The 18,047-nt window shown below is 32.4% G+C and overlaps 1 protein-coding gene across 3 annotated transcripts in view; it reads right to left on the bottom strand.

The window, feature by feature from the left end:
- The window catches only part of LOC136974537 (synaptic vesicle membrane protein VAT-1 homolog), a 19,917-nt gene extending 1,870 nt beyond the window's left edge, over positions 1–18,047 (bottom strand). The window contains exons 1-7 of one of the 3 annotated variants that reach the window (XM_067269441.1): positions 17,926–18,047; positions 16,418–16,463; positions 16,008–16,276; positions 15,735–15,945; positions 6,571–6,738; positions 2,917–3,006; positions 2,599–2,843 (exon numbers count right to left, since the gene is read on the bottom strand). In XM_067269441.1, coding sequence (XP_067125542.1) covers positions 2,599–2,843; positions 2,917–3,006; positions 6,571–6,738; positions 15,735–15,945; positions 16,008–16,268 — 975 coding nt within the window. In that variant the 5' untranslated portion in view covers positions 16,269–16,276; positions 16,418–16,463; positions 17,926–18,047. Of the gene's footprint in view, positions 1–2,598; positions 2,844–2,916; positions 3,007–6,570; positions 6,739–15,734; positions 15,946–16,007; positions 16,277–16,417; positions 16,464–17,800; positions 17,896–17,925 lie in introns of those variants that run through there. The other 2 variants (XM_067269440.1, XM_067269442.1) reach the window with 2 other exon arrangements.

The raw sequence follows: 18,047 nt of genomic DNA, 5'->3' as shown, positions 1-18,047 counted from the left end.
CTTTGCAATTGCTAAACCAGAAAGCTTCAGTAAATATTCATTGTGAAGAGCTATTCAAGGAGGTTAGAATGACATATTCCAGTTATCAGATGATGTCTTTTTTCACACACCTTGTAGCTTGGAAAAACCAATCTTAAATGACATTTTGGGGTCTAACTCAACAACCATTAAAGATATGTTTAAACTGTTAAATAGGTCTCATCATAAAATTGTGTTATGCAGTGTTGAAAAATATAGCGTCCTGTGCCTCTAAAAGCACATCAAAAATTTTCTTAAAAAATTAATTGGTTCAATAAATATGCAAACATCTCAAGAACCCATCAGAGATCAAAATCTGAAGAATGTTGTCATTCAATTCTTCTTGTCCTATTGAAACCATTTCTATCAACATTGAATGAATGATTTCGACTGTATTCCTGTTACCAGAGGTACTGTACAGTTTAACCTTTTTTTTTTTTTTGAATTGCATATTAAAAGCAAATTAGTTCACTTCGTTAAGAAAATGGTGCCCGATGATGATGATGTTTCTAAATCTACTCGAATGTTTAAACTGTAAATTAAAAGGTGAAATGATAGTTTGCTTCAGATGGACAGTTATTTCTAAGAAAAATATTTTGGATAAGGCTGCACTAGCAACATTCATATCTTCGATTTTAGAAACAGCCATTTAGTTATAAACGAATCGGTTGAAAAGTCTAATGAAATAAGAATAACAATGACGTCATTCTTGTTTAACTCGTTCGACTTTACGAACGTACCCAAAGTTGAAAAGGCTGTTTTGAATATCAATACAAAAAATTGTAGTCATAAGGGTCTAAAATAGCAGTGTGTGTATTGTCTAAGACAAAGGAGTCATGGGCATTAATAATTCTAAGCTTGCACACGAAAAGATATATGTAGCAGATGGTTTGTTTATTTGATCACCTTTTAACAATTAAAGGGTTCTCTGATAAACCTGGACCTTCTTATCTAGTTTGATAAGAATTTAAGTTCCCATTGCATCACTTTGCTTGTTCTGTATAGAGTCACAGTGTTTCTTAACATGCTGACATAGCATTCTGCATGTTGATTCTACATAGTAAAAAAAATCTCTTCTCCCTTAAGAAGTTATACGGGTAAGTATACAGGGTGTCTCCAATCTTTTGAGTGATATTTTGCCAGCTGATAGAAAACATTGAATACAAAATAGCTTTCCCTGTACATTGTTTTGATTCAGCCTTGTGTTCTGCAACGTTATGTTTGAGAAAAATTACATTTTCGTATTGAATATGTCTTATGAAATCAAGAATAAACAAATTTTTATTACAAGTTATGTAGAAAATTTTTTGATTCAAGTTCAATTAACTGTATCTTGAAAACAAAGAACTAAATGAAAAAATTGATGAGAACATTTTTTGTTTGTGTTGAGATGGTGATCATGATAGTGCAAGTAAAACATTTCTAAGACAGATAGTCAAGATCACCAAACTGACCTTGAAATGAAAGTTTATTTTTTCTTTTCAGATGCATAATTGATTGTAATATTAATGCTTTGTGTACTACTATTTTGAAACTTGACCCCAAACCTAGGTTGATAGTTGTGGAAAATTTAAAAATGCAGTTAAGCTTCATTACTTAAGTAGATTAATGATTAATAGTCTCTATTTAGTTTTAGATCTTCCTAAGAACTCACTTATCAAAAAGAACAATGTTTTCAAGATTATTAAAAAAAGTAAATTTTTATTTTCCTCGAATGAAAGGTTTATCGAACTAGACTATTCTACTACTAGAACTAGAAATATTCAAAAAAATAATATTTTACAAAATTGACAGTTTTATACACATAATATGAAACCAAAGTCGAATCAAAAAATGTATAGGGAAAACTTTTTTGTATTCAAGGTTTTCTATCAGCTGGCAGAATATCACTCAAAAAAATGAACACACACACAAATATATATATATATATATATATGTATATATATGTATATACAGTCGACTCTGCATAAGTCGACACCTGGATAACTCGTCACCATAGGTTAATTAGCCAATTTTCTGTGGTCCTGGCCGATTTACATAGGCATTAATGTTATTAACCTTAAAAAACTCGGTTTACTCGACATCGTTTAACTCGTCACCACTGGATAAATTAACATATTTTTTCTGTTTCACACTTTTTAGAATTCTGATAAGTCGACTTTCCCCCTGAAAAATGAGTTCATACCACACAGCTTATTGTACAATATATATATATATATATATATATATATATATATATATATATATAGGGTGTCTTCCAATCTTTTTACAGTTAAGAAAAAAAAGGAGAGAATATATTAATATATTATTACTTTACTTAACTTGGATTTTGTGTTTACTTAGAGATCTGATATGATGGAATTATTATTAAAAATATTTGTTTTCTTATGTATGTTTGAATAGCCAAAATAAACTGTTAGACTAAATCAATGCATGTGAAATGGCATTAGTCACTTCTCTAGTCTTCATTGACATTTGTAGAGTACTTATTCATAACTGTTGAATTCAACATCTCTTTTGATGATATTTTCATAAATTTAAAGAATAAATTATATAGAATTTGTAAATATTTAATTTTACCTCTGAAAATGGAAAAGTAGAATGTATGATTGGTTTTAATTTTCCAGATTCAAATAATCTCAAAATTTTTCCCAAAGTTGTCTTGAAATATTCTGGATCTATCTCAAATAAATTACTAATATTTAGTCCACAAACAGAATGGTTTTTACTTATTAATTCTGTGGGATTTATGTATTTTGTCTGCCACCAAAGCTTTATCAAATGGAAAATACTCCTCCTTTCTCCTTGAAGTACATTTGCCGCCCCTTTTTAAATATATATTAATGAAATATGATGCAATATAATCAAATTAGCATTTAATTTAGTAATAATACTCACCGATGAAAATAAATCGTCCCATTGGTTTCAAAAGTTGGCGAAGAGAATTTACTTCAGATCCAAGAAATGTTGATATTATGATGTCTACACCTATTGAAAAATTGAGCATTAAAAATTTACTTATTTACCTATAAATGGATTCACAATTAATATTTAGTATTTTTTGTTATCAAGAAAATAAATTTAATTGAATTTTCTGTAACCATAAAGAAATTTTATTCAGATAGTTTAATTGGTTTACAGGCTGCATAGTGCCAAAATTGCCGCTTGCTGATATTTTTATTAAGGTGGAAATAAATTCCTAGTTTTTTATTTTAACATTCAGTGTGAAATTGAATCACAAAGCACACTTCAGGAAAAACAGCAGAATGTCTAGCTCCTGTGCACTACACATCTAGTGATTTCGTGACATCATGCGACAAGTTCAGGCAGAAAACTAGGAAGTGAGATTGAGAACCGAAGGTAGTTTTTGCAATGCCACCCATTGTTTCCGGATTGAAATTTTTTATTGACTAACAGAAAATTTGGAGAATTTTTTGGGGTGACTTTTTTCCACTTTGATCTTTTTTGAGTGAACTAAAACAAAAATTTTTTCATGAAAAAACATGCAAAATACTATAAGCATTGTAATCAAATGTGTTACAATTATTCACTAAAAAGTTATTTAAAAAATGATTCCTATTGCTAACTTCACAGCTTAACATGTTACTTTTGCTTTCCACATGCCAAACAGATAAGGCTACCAGCACTTGCATTAGTAAATAAAACTGGTGGCAAAAGAAATTTAAAACTAGCAAAATGGTTGGTGATATTTTTAAGTTTTCCAGAGTGACCCCTGGGTTTATCATCAAAGTTTCCTGGGAATGTGAGAAATCCATTGTTTGCGACATAATGGATTTTCAGAACAGCGGATGATTTTTGGTGCTTCGAATGATCCGTTAAAATGAGATTCTACTGTATTTATACAGGAATCATAGTTGCCAATGTTTGGAGGTTGATTTCTGTCCCTGAAATGCTTAAAGCAGGGGTTCATAAAGTGTGGCCTGTTATGTTGGACCATCTGCCATCTTGAATTCATACCAGATAATTTTCCCTTTTACAAAAATATCATTTAAAAAACTCTCCCAATTATCTATATCAATAAATTAAGATCAAATTAACCGACGATTACTTACAATCTGTGTTATGAATACATTCAACCAACTTAGAGACAAGGTTCAACAAAATTGTTTCAAGAAAACAACTGCATAAGTTGCACACTTCAGTTTCAGGAATGTGTTAAGAAATAGTTTGTAAGAAATATGAGTTATCATCATAAATAAAAAAGTATTATTTCAGGAAATTAGTATACATTGTAGACTCTGAAATAAGATGCAAGGAAAGAAAAACAATTTGTCCTGCCTGGTGAAAACATTGAGAACCCCTGACCTAAAGTAATTCTAAATATTCTAAAGATGATTGATTTCTTAGGCAGTATGCATAATTCCACATCTTTCTACATATGGGTTACCAAAATACAAGTATCACCAAAAAAACTGTATTTTCTTCATCATCTGGCACTGCAGATGCTTCTAGAGAAAAACTATTGGGTGTAGAAAACTCAAATTTTAAACTTAATCATCTTTCATTATTAGTGAGATGCTGGCAAAATTTCTGGATTGATAGCCAAAGATCATCAAAATTTATGGGCTCCCTGTAGAGCTAGTTTACTTTTATCACTTAATTTTATGCTTATAAGGATAAAATTCAAATGAATGAAAATTCAAAATGTTATTCAGAATAATAAAAACTCAAATTTATGTAAATTAAAACTTTTTGTAATGATTTTACTAAATGGCATATTGAAAGTGTTTTGTCAGCAGTCGTTGCATCTTATTTCATCATCTTATGTCTTGATGTAAGGGCTGACAAGAGAAAGGACAATGAGGTAAAATTCTCTGAGCCCAGAATTCACAAGGACCGGACATCATCTCAATTTGCTTTTTTTACACACTAATTACTACTGAAGCACTATTGTAATATAAAATGCCAGATAATTGCCGAATTAAATCAGGCTGCTTTACCAATACTATTAATAAGTAAATAATTTGGCACTAGAGGTAGGCATTATGTGCCCTCTCTTATTAAATTTAAATTTAAGTAATTTAGAAATTTCTGGAAGAAAAGAATTGGCCTGAAGCAGGACTCAAACCTGCAACTGCTGCTTATTGTGCAGATGCATTGACAGATATGTTACGTAGATTGTTTAATCGCTCACTTCCAGACATATTTAATTTAGATATAACCACCCTAAGATACAACTAAATTAAATATGTCTGGAAACAAGATTGGATGGAGGTCATAGTAACATAACTGGCAATGCATCTGCATGGTAAGTGGCAGTTGCATGTTCAAGTCCCGTTCCAGGCCAATTCTTTTCTTCCAGAAGTTTCTAAATTATTTAATATTAATTTAATTATTAAATTTAATAAGAGATGGCACACAAACCTACCTCTAGTGCCAAATTAATTATTAATAGTAGTGGCAAAGTAGCTCGATTTAATCCTGCAATGATTTGGCTTTATTATGAATATTGGGTTTGAGATGTTTATATATGCAATACAAAAAGCTTAACAATAACTATTGTTCTTTATTTTGTAAAATGTAATGTATTCATAAAAATAAATAACTCAAAAATAAATTTCCAAATAATTTATTTATTTGGATCTCGTAAATTTTTCCCCAGCAATGTCTTTTGAGATCCCTGCTTGACATAACAACACATTCGAAATCCAAAGAAAAACATCTGAGATGTAAAAAACTTTGCACCAAATAAATACTTATGATAATTTAGATGACAGACATATTTTTATTTTCTTTAGTAAAGGTAAGCTTGGCACTTAGAAGCAAAATGTAGAAAACAATAATACAGGTATAAATCTTGTAGGTCACTTCAAAACACCAAGCTAATCTTTATTTGTTTGTGGGCAAAATTTTGTTCACCCTCTTTGAAGCTTAATAACTCCTGTGCTTTTTGTCGAAAATTTCTGAAATTTTGCAGGAAGGTTTATGTATTAGGGAGATTGATGATATTAAATTTTGGTGGACGAGATGGAGAGATAGAGGGGGTCATGTGTCATATCTTTACCAAAGAAAAACCCCTAAGAAAAAAATTTGACTGTCATCTAAATTATCATTTAATAAGTTTTTACTTGATGCAATTTTTTTTTACATCTCAAATGCTTTTGTTTGGATATTAATTACAAAATGTGGAAATGCATACTATTGATTTATAGAGGTCATATTATAGTTTTGTTCAGTACACAAAGTACAGATATCCGTATTCTTAAAGTGAAGTAATATGCCTAATACAGATGCAGTTCTAAATTTACAAAATTGTTTTTCTTATTAAACAGTTTAAAAGAAATTGAAAGTGAGTATTTGCTTCCAAATACAAATAAAATATTTTGTTTCATGCAATACATAAGACTTAAATTATTTACTTTAAAGTCTCTATAAAAATTTGGAAATTTTATTTTATAGTTCAAAATAGTGTTTCATAAACTAAATATGTTATTCCTGTATTAACAGTAAATTTGTACAACTACATTTTATTTAAATAAGTATAAAATGATGTGATAATTAAATTATATAATAAAAATAAAAACTTACTACCTTTGGGATATAATTTTTGGACTTCAGTAACAATATTACAATCATAATCAAAGCAATGAGACACTCCATTTTTTAAAACTGCTTCATGTTTTCCTGATGATGCCATACCAATTATTGTCACATTTTCTACAGTCTTTGCCAACTGTGATACTGCACAACCAACACCACCTAAAAAGTGAGAAAACAAAAATATTGTCTGACAATTATATTTTGCATAAACATAATAAACCATGATGATGAACTATATATTAGAAGTTTTTTTGGTCAGTCATATTGTATGAAATTCAATGTGAACCAAAAATAAAAAAAAAAAAAAAAAAGGTCAACAGATTCACGATAGTCAATATAAACCTATGCGATGATATCGCTTATTCGATATAGCATTCAAGTTTCCTCGAGTGCGGGCATATTTCAATTCAATAATCCGATACTGTTTTATAAAACAGTTAAGAAGAGTGACGCCACGATATCTGCCCCAAGTGTCACCCATGCTAGCTACGCCACTCCACATGCAGTAGAGATTATTATAATGTATTATTATTGCAATGAATAAAATGTTTCTTTTATTTACAATATTTTTTACTTCAATTTATGTGTCCTCCTTTTCATTATAAAAAAGTTGGTCACCTTATTAAATAGAAAAAAAATCATTTATTTTAACATAACTGCTGTCATTTGGGTTGAACATTTGAAAAAAAATGTGTCATTATTTTGCATTCCACACATGAAAAACTTTCTGGTTTTTTCCATATTCTATTTCCATACAACAGCCTGCTGACTTGGAACTGGGAATAACCAGAAGTTCAATGGCGCCATACTTGGATGCTGAAGCTCAAGCTGTTTTATGGAAATAGAACAAGGAAAAGACCAGAAAGATTTTCATTGTGACACATTTTCCCAAATATTTAAGCCAAATTGCCATTTATGTTGAAAAATGAGTGTGTGATGAAAACAAACAGTTTTTACAATTTTTAAAACTATTCACATTATTTATAGGTAACACAGCTGGAATTGAGTTCAAAAACCAAATAATTATACTTTAAGTACTTAATCAGCAGAAATATTCTTGTTGACAAATGTTTTTTGACTTTCTTTATAAACCTTCCACAGGTCTGGCAGTAATTCTCCAGTAGAATGTTCTAAAATGGAATGGAATGCTTGCAGATGCCAAATGTATTAAAGTTCTAAATTTAAAAGATGGAATAACCATGCTATGTGGGACTGTGCATTTCACATAATGCCAGGATTTGAGAGAATTCTCTGAACATGATGTATAAAATATCTTTCCTACTTATTTATGGGTTATGGGCATGTTGAGAAACTGCAAAAGAAAATTCAACAAGATGTCCATAACCCATAAATAAGTAGGAAAATCAACGCTATCCCCAACCTATTAACCGGAATAAAATTTGTTCTAAAATTCGCTAACGTTTTCGTCGCCCCTTCCGGGCACTTCCTCAGGTATTTGATAAAAGACCGTTGCGAGCTGTATGTTGACCTTCAAACCTCCCTTTCGAAGATGTTCAATTACCTAATTCCCTAAGCGCATGCGTTTCTCCGTACTATAAATCTTCCACTCGTATAACCGCTTGACCTCCTAACGGTAAACATCGGAGACAATAAATATAATTACACATTATCTTTCATTAAGAATTGCTATGCTTTAGAAAGGGACATTTCCTCCTTAAAGTTGATGCTCTTATCTTTGCACTGCACTTTAAAAATTTCCATGGCCTCTAAAATTTTAAGGTGATCTTCATGCGGGGTGGTAAGAACGATACGCGCCCTACCAAACTCCGCTGTGATGTCAGGGTCTGTTGCGTAATTCGACAGGGCTGTTGTGAACTTACTCCGTATAATGTCTGATTTATGTTCCTTTAATCGTACTTCCAAGGATCTTTATGTTGCACCCACATACACCATTTCCTTATTAAGTCTTCCATATATAACAGGGACTTTGTATACGCCCAGTAACCTATTAGGGTTCGGACGATCCTTCCCGTTCCTCAGTAGGCTGAAAACGGTACGACATCTCCTGTACGCCACCCCAATCGCCCGTTTCCTAGCAACGGCGTTGTATACTGCTTTTACCATTGGGTTATACATTACCGGAACAATGATGCTGTCTTCTTGCCACTCCTTATCGTCCTTACCCACCTTGTCCGCCTCTCATGGATATTGTTGCCTATATTTTCTGATGAGGGTATGTATAAGGCTGGTGTATCCATACGCATTTGCCATCTTTTCTATATAATCTATTTCTTGTCTTAATGCCTGCGCTGTGGAAGAATGAGTGTATGCTCTCCTGATTAATGCTCAGAACGCCGCCACTTTATACGGAAAGTGATCACAAGATCCTATAGGGATGTACGCTGCGACTGCCGTCGGTTTCCTATAAACTGCCATTCTTATGGTCAATTCGTCGAACATTATGTCTATATCTAAAAACTGGATCCTATTTTGGCTGTGTTGCTCCATTTCCATTACAAGCCCATACGAGTTGTCATTCAACTTGCGCATAAAGCCCTCCAGATCCAGTTTCCTCTTCCAAAAAATGACAATGTCATCTATGTACCTCCTGTAGAGGGTCAATAGGATCCATTTTTTGGATATAGACATAATGTTTGATGAATCGACCATAAGAACGGCAGTTTATAGGAAACCAACGGCAGTCACAGTGTACATCCCTATAGGATCTTGTGATCACTTTCCGTATAAAAAATGGATCCTATTGACCCTCTATAGGAGGTACAGTACATAGATGACATTGTCATATTTTGGAAGAGGAAACTGGATCTGGAGGGCTTTATGCGCAAGTTGAATGACAACTCGTATGGGCTTGTAATGGAAATGGAGCAACACAGCCAAAATAGGATCCATTTTTTAGATATAGACATAATGTTCGACGAATTGACCATAAGAATGGCAGTTTATAGGAAACCGACAACAGTCGCAGCGTACATCCCTATAGGATCTTGTGATCACTTTCCGTATAAAGTGGCGGCGTTCTGAGCATTAATCAGGAGAGCATACACTCATTCTTCCACAGCGCAGGCATTAAGACAAGAAATAGATTATATAGAAAAGATGGCAAATGCGTATGGATACACCAGCCTTATACGTACCCTCATCAGAAAATATAGGCAACAATATCCATGAGAGGCGGACAAGGTGGGTAAGGACGATAAGGAGTGGCAAGAAGACAGCATCATTGTTCCGGTAATGTATAACCCAATGGTAAAAGCAGTATACAACGCCGTTGCTAGGAAACGGGCGATTGGGGTGGCGTACAGGAGATGTCGTACCGTTTTCAGCCTACTGAGGAACGGGAAGGATCGTCCGAACCCTAATAGGTTACTGGGCGTATACAAAGTCCCTGTTATATATGGAAGACTTAATAAGGAAATGGTGTATGTGGGTGCAACATAAAGATCCTTGGAAGTACGATTAAAGGAACATAAATCAGACATTATACGGAGTAAGTTCACAACAGCCCTGTCGAATTACGCAACAGACCCTGACATCACAGCGGAGTTTGGTAGGGCGCGTATCGTTCTTACCACCCCGCATGAAGATCACCTTAAAATTTTAGAGGCCATGGAAATTTTTAAAGTGCAGTGCAAAGATAAGAGCATCAACTTTAAGGAGGAAATGTCCCTTTCTAAAGCATAGCAATTCTTAATGAAAGATAATGTGTAATTATATTTATTGTCTCCGATGTTTACCGTTAGGAGGTCAAGCGGTTATACGAGTGGAAGATTTATAGTACGGAGAAACGCATGCGCTTAGGGAATTAGGTAATTGAACATCTTCGAAAGGGAGGTTTGAAGGTCAACATACAGCTCGCAACGGTCTTTTATCAAATACCTGAGGAAGTGCCCGGAAGGGGCGACGAAAACGTTAGCGAATTTTAGAACAAATTTTATTCCGGTTAATAGGTTGGGGATAGCGTTGATTTTCCTACTTATTTATGGGTTATGGACATCTTGTTGAATTTTCTTTTGCAGTTTCTCAACATGCCCATAACCCATAAATAAGTAGGAAAGATATTTTATACATCATGTTCAGAGAATTCTCTCAAATTCTGGCATTACGTGAAATGCACAGTCCCACATAGCATGGTTATTCCATCTTTTAAATTTAGAACTTTAATAGGTTAATGTTACCTATGGTTCTAAAATGGTGGCTCGTCTCTGATTCCAGCAAATAGAAGAAAGGAAACAGTGGGGATGCACATTCTAACCTAACCTAACCTATTCTAATAATTTTGTTGGTAATAATTATGGTAATTTATTAGAATAGGTTAGCTTAGGTTAGGTTAGAATGTGTATCCCCACTGTTTCCTTTCTTCTATTTGCTGGGATCAGAGACGAGCTGCCATGTTGGAACCATAGGTAACATTAATCCTTTAATACATTTGGCATCTGCCAGCATTTCATTTTAGAACATTCTACTGAAAAAATACTGAAAGGCATAATTATTTGCTTTATTTACATCACTCTATCTCTTTCCAAACTAATTTTGATAAATAAGGTCTATTTTTATAATCAATCCTCATGTAATTTCTGCAATATACAACTTTGCATGTTAATAGATTTTAATTAGCTAGCAAAAATATGGAAATATGAAAAACACAAATTATTTTTGTTTTTATTTAATAAACCAGTTAAGATTAGTTAAGCATGTGATGATAGCAATTGGCCAACAAGGATAGTAGTAGACTTAGAAAGGTAAATCATATAAAGAAACAAGACACTGCTATTTTTATATGCTGTTTCTTTGATAAATTATAATTTCTAATCAAAATGCAAAACTGCATTTAATTAAAATAGTAATTTAAAATATAGGTTACTTAAAAATATCATGCAAACAACTTTTCACTTTCTAGCACTTATTTAATGTTTGAACAAAACAGTTTGAAAACATTTGTCCAATCATTAAATAAGTGTTGGAAAGTGAAAAGGTTGTTTGCATGATATTTTTGAATTATTTTCTAGTTCCTTTTACTTTCCTAGTTCTGTTATATATAACATAGGAAAAGTATGGCATTCAGTCAAAAAATGAACCCCCTCCCAAGGTTTTTTTGGACTTGGGACCTTCAAATGTTGAGAAATTGTATCGTATGTAAACCGAAGCATCAGATGACGTTGCATGTGTGAGAGTTCGAATTGACCGGCAAATTACAGATTTAAATTAGTCATTATCTTGACATCAATAACCAAAGTCCAAACCAAAAACTGACCCGTCTTAGGGGAATGACTGTACCTCCCCCTCCCCTCGAAACGCGAAACTGAGTCACACTCGGAACTACAAACAAAATTCGCTTATTGGCGAGAAAACTAACGAGGGGACGAAATAAAACGGAGGGGAGCAAGAACCAAAGGGTCGTCGTACGTAGCTCCCGCCTCTAGTTGGACACTACGCAGAAATTCTACGTTCGAAGCCTCTCCGCCGAATTTCTACGCCTCTACGGATTTTTGTATTGACTCTGTCATCCGACTCCAATACTTGTTGAGGTATGATGACCATTTATTTGTAAACTCTCTCTCGGGTTCGAACTTTCCTATGTTAGTACGTAATTTTTCTGTCAATGTTATTTGGTGTAACTGTTCGTTATCGTTTCGTAATAAATTCTGTTTATTCTTGTAATTGGTGTCATTTATTCGAATCTCGCCTCTGTCTTATCAACGATCCCACTCTTTCCTCCTCCACCCGACCTGACAAGTAATTAGTTCCAGACTGGACAAGCCATCCTTGACAGTGGGCAGGTCGTAAACGACCTGTGAAAAGTGTGAAAAGAAAACTGTGACCCGAGAAAAGGAGGTCCGACTCCGTCCGACCTCCCGGGGTTCCCGCACATGTGTGCAAAAAATTTTGGGTTTTTTTTCTGTCTATATGGATGTTTGTGTGGGGAGGGGGCAAGATTTTGTTCACCCTCTTTGAAGTTTAATAACTCCTGTGCTTTTTATCGAAAATTTCTGAAATTTTGCAGGAAGGTTTACATATTAGGGAAATTGATGATATTAAATTTTGGTGGACAAGATGGGGAGATGGAGAGGATCATGTGTCATATCTCGAGTATGGTCAGACTTGACAACTTTATTCATTATTAGCATTTACAATTTTTTATAAAACCCATCTCTACCCTCAAAATTAAGCTTTTTGCCATTTTACAATAATTAAGAATATAAAATATTTCTTTAATAAAATATCATAACAGATGGCACCACACATGCAATCTTAAATGTGGCTGGGAAAGTTAAGCAACTTGTTACTGGATTTTTTCATATAGGTTACTTATTCTAATGAAGAAAATATTGCTCTCCACTAATATTAACCATCATTAATACCTTTTTTTCTTTTACTTTGAACTTACTGAAAATTTCAGCATAAGTGCCTGATAAATTTATTCAAATCACTCTGACATTAGTGAATTCTTAAAATATACTATATAAGAATATAGATTTCTGTTTAGTTTTCAATGTATAATTCTTTATTCATCATTCTATCTAAAATATTTCAAATACACGAAAATATAAAACCAATTACCAATTTATGCAATCACAATAGCAATATTTAAATAATAGCATAAAGTTACTGATTTACACATACTGTATTGAAACTTAAATACAGGGCATATATACTCAGCCCAGCATGACCGTAAAATAAGTCCCATTTATCAAATGAAAAAATGATAAAACTTATGTAAGTTTCCATAATGCTTTGTGAATAAGGATTTTTCTCTCCTCCCCTTTTTTCCAACATGATTATAATAATTTACTCAATTGACAAGCTGAGCCAGTTTCATGTGGAACACCCTGTATTTGCAAATATGTAAAGTAGTAGAATTTACAAAAGATCAATAATGTAATATCATGTTTTAAAGATTTAGTATTTTGTAAGATTTATTATATATCTTACAAAATACTAAAACTTAACATCATATTACATTATTGATCATATGTGTATATTATACAGGGTGTGTCAGTACAGCGGTTACAAACTTTCAGGAGAGATAGAGTACACCTAAACAATGGGAAATCAGATAGCAATGCATGGTAGGAAATGCTTTCCTGGTATGGTAGTGACAACGCAAAACACAAGAAAGGAAGGACACGAACAGAGTGAGAAAACATGTTTATTATTCTTAGTATAGCAAAAATGCTGGGACGTCTTTGGCTGGTGTACACAATAGAGGTCGCTATGTAAACCGAAGCATCAGATGATGTTTCATGTATGCACGCGGTTGTTGCGGCTGCGCCTGCTGTAAAGCTTCATGGGGTGGTCCGGTACATTGGCCCGCTCAATCGCCAGAACTCACTTGCCTTGACTACTTTCTCTGGGTGTACATCAAGGCACTGGTGTACGAAACTCCTGTTTACAGTGCTGAAGAACCTGGCATGCATCATGGCAGCTGCTGGGGAAGTCCGAAACACTTGTGGTATTTTCGACAACGTTAATCTTCAATGAGCCAGAGATGTGAAGCCTGCATCACAGCCTGGGGTCGTAATTTCAAACACCTTCTTTGATTTTTGCTGTACTAAGAATAATAAACATGTTTTCTCACCCTGTTTGTGTCCTTCCTTTCTTGTGTTTTGTGTCGTCACTACCACGCCAGGAAAGCATTTCTGACCATGCATTGCTATGTGATTTCCCATCGTCTAGGTCAGGGCTTCCTAACTTTTTTTATTCACAACCCCATTTATGATTGTGATTTTTTTCACGACCCAAAAAAAAATATAAAATAAAGATATATAAATATTTTGTGATGATTTATTGATAAGGTAACAATATATATACACATGAAAAAATGTAGTTTTAGAATTTGTTTAAAAACATACAAAAATATAAAATTAAAAAATTGCACAAAAAGTTGTATAATTGTATTTATTATAGTTACAAAAATTATATACCCTATTTTTCATCAAAACTGCATTTTTTGCAATAACATAAATAAAAGAGAATATTGGGCAAAATATATCGTCGCTGGTATATATTCAAGCCCGGGCATTTTGGCTGGCTTAGTTTGTTTTAATATATTTGAGCACAGCCATTAAATGGTTAAGTATACAAAAATTAAAGGAAAATTGTTTTTTAATGAGATGGATGTGCTTGCTTTTTACTGCACAACAAACTAAATCTTGGTGCAATGTTTGACACAAAGTGCAACTCACGAAACCTATGACACAAAGTGCACCATTTTCAAACTCTCACAAATTATTTTCAATATTTTGCATTAAAATCTCGCAACCCCAAGATTTCGCTAAGTGACCCCAAATGGGGTCGCGACCCATAGTTTAAGAAGCCCTAGTCTAGGTGTACTCTATCACTCCTGAAAGTTTGTAACTGCTGTACTGATACACCCTGTATATATAATATATAGCCAAGAAGATAAACAAATTCTGAAATGTTTTGAAATTAATTTATAATTATATCAAAATAATCCTTTCAATATTTTATTTACTAATACGGTAAAATTAATTTTATGACTAACTTGCTTATGCAAATATATCTGAAAAAGTTTGAAATTGGAATTTTTTTTCAATCAACATGATTTGCTTTATATGATATTCATATATTGATTGATATTGATGTTTTTATTGAACAATTGAAAAATGAAAATCAGATATTCTATAATTGTTTAACATTTAATTCCAAGTTTCATAACATTCTGAAGTTTGAATGTAACAAGCAAAAGTATTTACACAAATTCAAAATAAAACATTTAATATCTTCAGTTAGGTGAAATTAATTTTAAAAAAACTATATATATATTAAGTCTCTCCAATTATAAATAAACATGAGATCATTTAAGACAATGTTTATTATTAAACATCTGATAAAAATAATTTTCTTCTGAAAACAAAAAGATAAGATAATGTTTCTAGAACATCAATAAATAAAAAAGATTTATTTAAAGAATATTTTGAGTTGTAAATTACTGAAGTATTTATAAAGGGAGGTGTTTTTTGGAGTAATTTCATATGTTTCATAACAATGCATTCAAAGGGATGTTTCACTTTAATTAATTTTATTTATATTTTTTAAATAATTAAAAAAAAATTATTAACAGTGTAAGAGGCTCCCTAAAAGAAAATGAAGATATTCGTTATGTTTTTCACTTCAATAAAAACTTTAGTTTATATAAATTTATAACAGCTTACCTGCTGCCATCTGTAAAAGAATGACTTGTCCCGGTTTTAAATGACCAAACTCCATAACAGCTAAATAAGCAGTTAAATAATTAATAGGAAAAGAAGCAGCTTCTTTATAAGTCATATCTGCAGGGATTTTAATGCAATTAGTAGCAGGAAGACAAATGGATTCGGTCCACATACCACCAAAATAACTCCAACACATAACTCTATCTCCTTTCTAAAAAATCAAATTATATTTTAACAAAATAACTAACAAATTTTTTTCTTTAATTATCTCACCTGAAAATCTTGAATATTTTCACCAACTTCTTCTACTATTCCTGCACATTCTATTCCCATGGTCAATGGTAATGCCTGATTATTAAGTTCATATATTCCTTGCCAAATCAGAGTATCACAAAAATTAACTCCACAAGCTTTTACTTTAATTTTAAGTTGCTCTTTTTGCAAAGAAACTGTAGGGACCATTTCAGTCACAATGTTTTCATATCCACCATAATTAATTAATTTAATTGATTCACTAGCTTGCAATGTGGACATTTTGCTTTCTTGAAAAGAAAGAATGAATTATGTAATACATTATTATGTGCACTAATTTGTAAATACAATGAGGGTCTTTGCTCAAGAATAGAGAATTAATTAAAATCAATAGGACAAATTTTTAAAATTATATAACTTTTTACACTTACTTATGATTATATACTCTTATAACAAAACCAATTAGGAATTAGTCATCTAAAACACAGATAACAACAATAAATATACTTAATTTTAGAAATTAATAGTTATATTAGAAAGTAAAGAATCATTAAAAATCTCTAATAATTAAAGTAACAACAACTGTTAATCTTTTCTCTAGATTTTTCCCAGTGTTCAACTATATTGACCACAGTATCGCATTAAAATTAATACATTATAAAGCCAGATGGGATTACTACCATACAAGATATACTCCAGTTTTCAAATTGAATTTCTAAACATGCTCATACCTACTGAAATTTACAGTTCAAGTAATGTTACTACAACAGAGGTACGAATAACAGGAGGTGCCCTAGAAATCTAAATGTAAAGCTAGCAGCCAACATCTCGGTTCATGTCTGATTTCTAGTAAAGTCAAAACGCACTTTATTTGTAGACAACCTATACACCACTCTTTAATATGAGATCACCTTTTTCCTTATACATCCATCATACAACATATGTGATACGTAAAACCAGCAAACCTGTTTTCAGAAGATATATATACAGCACAGTAAGTCAACTCAAAAATATTACTAGACCTGCAGACACAACTTGCAGTTAGAATTTTATATAAACTATCACATAAAAAGTTATTAATTTCATTAAATGAGCATATATTGGAATCCCCAAGATAATTGCTACATTCATTTAATCTGCTTAATCATTCAATGGTATCTAATATACAATATAAGATTTAATCATTCAACAAATCTCTTGTAGACAGATGTAAAACTGGCCTTTAACTGTTATGGTAACCCTATAACAAGGTGTATATTTATATTGTTTTCTTTTTTTTGTTTTTATTGTATATTAAATCTCTAATAAAATATATTAAACTTTTCTACAGAAAACATCAAATTATCAGAATTAACAGATAGTTATATAAAGTAAATTTTGTATACTGTTAACATCTAAACTGTTTTAATTTATGATCGGTTAACTCGTATAATTTTGGCATTATAAATGTTACTAACACCAGTGGCGTAGCGTGGGTGTCAGCCGCCCGGGGCGGAGGAAAATTTCGCCGCCCCCTTATTTAGGTATTCTTACAAGATATTATTATTTATTGTGAAATTTTGCCGCCCCTGCCGCTCCCACTACGCTACGCCACTGACTAACACTCAAAATTCCTTATAATGTTTGGATGAAATGGGCGTGGTCACCGACAGTTGAGCTGGACAGCGAAAAACTAGTTTTCCCCCAGCTATCAAGCTTAAAACCAGCTTAACCGTTAGCGATGCCTATTATTACTTCCATGGTTATCACCTGTCATAGGTCCTATGACAAATTATCCAAGCGTAATTATGTTAAAACCAAAATTTTTGACGAACCTAATTCTAAGACGAACGACCGAATATTAAAAAGATATTTACATCGAAGAATTTATAAACCTATTTCTCTAAATACGAGGTACTGGGTACATGCAACATGATTTATAACTTGTTTGAGGAAACTTACACACGTCAGTGGTATATCCGAGATTTTGTGAATATGGGTGATCTCATATTTACAACTAGCAATCACGTCTCTAATATACGCACGAAATAAAAGGAATTTAATACAGACTTTCAATGTGGA

Source organism: Centruroides vittatus, unplaced genomic scaffold (genome assembly GCF_030686945.1).
Source record: "Centruroides vittatus isolate TY-2023 unplaced genomic scaffold, ASM3068694v2 contig_350, whole genome shotgun sequence".
Lineage (NCBI taxonomy): Eukaryota > Metazoa > Arthropoda > Arachnida > Scorpiones > Buthidae > Centruroides > Centruroides vittatus.
The sequence above is the reverse complement of the archived record's forward strand: the minus strand, read 5'-3'. Positions and strand labels throughout refer to the sequence as shown.